The sequence below is a fragment of the Buceros rhinoceros genome, unplaced genomic scaffold (genome assembly GCF_000710305.1).
Source record: "Buceros rhinoceros silvestris isolate BGI_N320 unplaced genomic scaffold, ASM71030v1 scaffold40434, whole genome shotgun sequence".
In the NCBI taxonomy this organism is placed as follows: Eukaryota; Metazoa; Chordata; class Aves; order Bucerotiformes; family Bucerotidae; genus Buceros; species Buceros rhinoceros.
Window position 1 is genome coordinate 3,902 of NW_010410673.1, and position 893 is coordinate 4,794.

Genomic DNA, 893 nt, shown 5'->3' on the forward strand with positions numbered 1-893 from the left:
TTCAGATGGTGTCTTACCCACCTGTCCCCTCTCTCTGCAGGGCTTCTACTCCCTGCCAGCCAGTGACTTCGACCTGCCCGACGTGGAGCTGCCCTCCTGGATGACCAATGGCAACTACCGCGTCCGGGCGACCGCCAGCAAGGGCGGGCAGGAGCTCGCCTGCGTCCAGCTGACCTTTTCCCTGCAGTCCCACTGAGGGGTGGGGGACTGTCCCTCCTTTCCCCACCACCTCTGTCTCCTGTCCTATCCCCTCCAGCTGCACCCCATCCCGTCCCAACCTGTCCCTGCGAGTTACATCCCTCCCAGCCCCTGTACCCCTGCTTGGTGCCTCCCTCCCCTGCTACATACAGAAAGGCCCCTCTGATTGTCCTGCTGTCCCCAACCCCATCACCAGAGTGTCCTCTGCCCTGCATGGGGTGGCCTTGAAGCCTAACCACAGCCTTTCAGCACAATCTGGGGAGAGGTATTTTTTACCCCGTTTCTCTTTTTTTAGTTAATCCCATCAGGACAATTTTAGACAAAAACATTCCAGGGAAAAGCAATAGTTCTTGGAGCAGTCCGTGGGGAGGGGGGCGTGTTTGGGAGTGCTGGGGCAGGCTGGAGTGGCACAGGATCGGCTGGGGAGGGTGTCGTGTCCCCAAAGTGGCCGCAAGAGCCCTGACCCCCTCCAGCAGCTCTGGGTCTGCCTTTGGCATATCCCGGTCCTGTGTGTGGGACCAGCTTGGTGACATGAGGCACTGGGGAGGGCACGTCTCTGTGTCCCTCCTGCGACAAACACCACAAGCACAACAGGACTGAAAACACCCAAACACCCAATGGATGCTCCCACTCACAAGGGACCAAGCAACTGCACCAGCAGCAGGAAGGTGGCCGGACACCAGCTGTGCTTGCTC

The 893-nt window shown here is 59.6% G+C and overlaps 1 protein-coding gene across 1 annotated transcript in view; it reads left to right on the forward strand.

The window, feature by feature from the left end:
- The window catches only part of GM2A (GM2 ganglioside activator), a 2,001-nt gene extending 1,805 nt beyond the window's left edge, over positions 1-196 (forward strand). The window contains exon 2 of the mRNA XM_010135717.1: positions 41-196. Coding sequence (XP_010134019.1) covers positions 41-196 — 156 coding nt within the window. The remainder of the gene's footprint in view (positions 1-40) is intronic.
- The last annotated feature ends 697 nt before the right edge of the window (positions 197-893 follow it).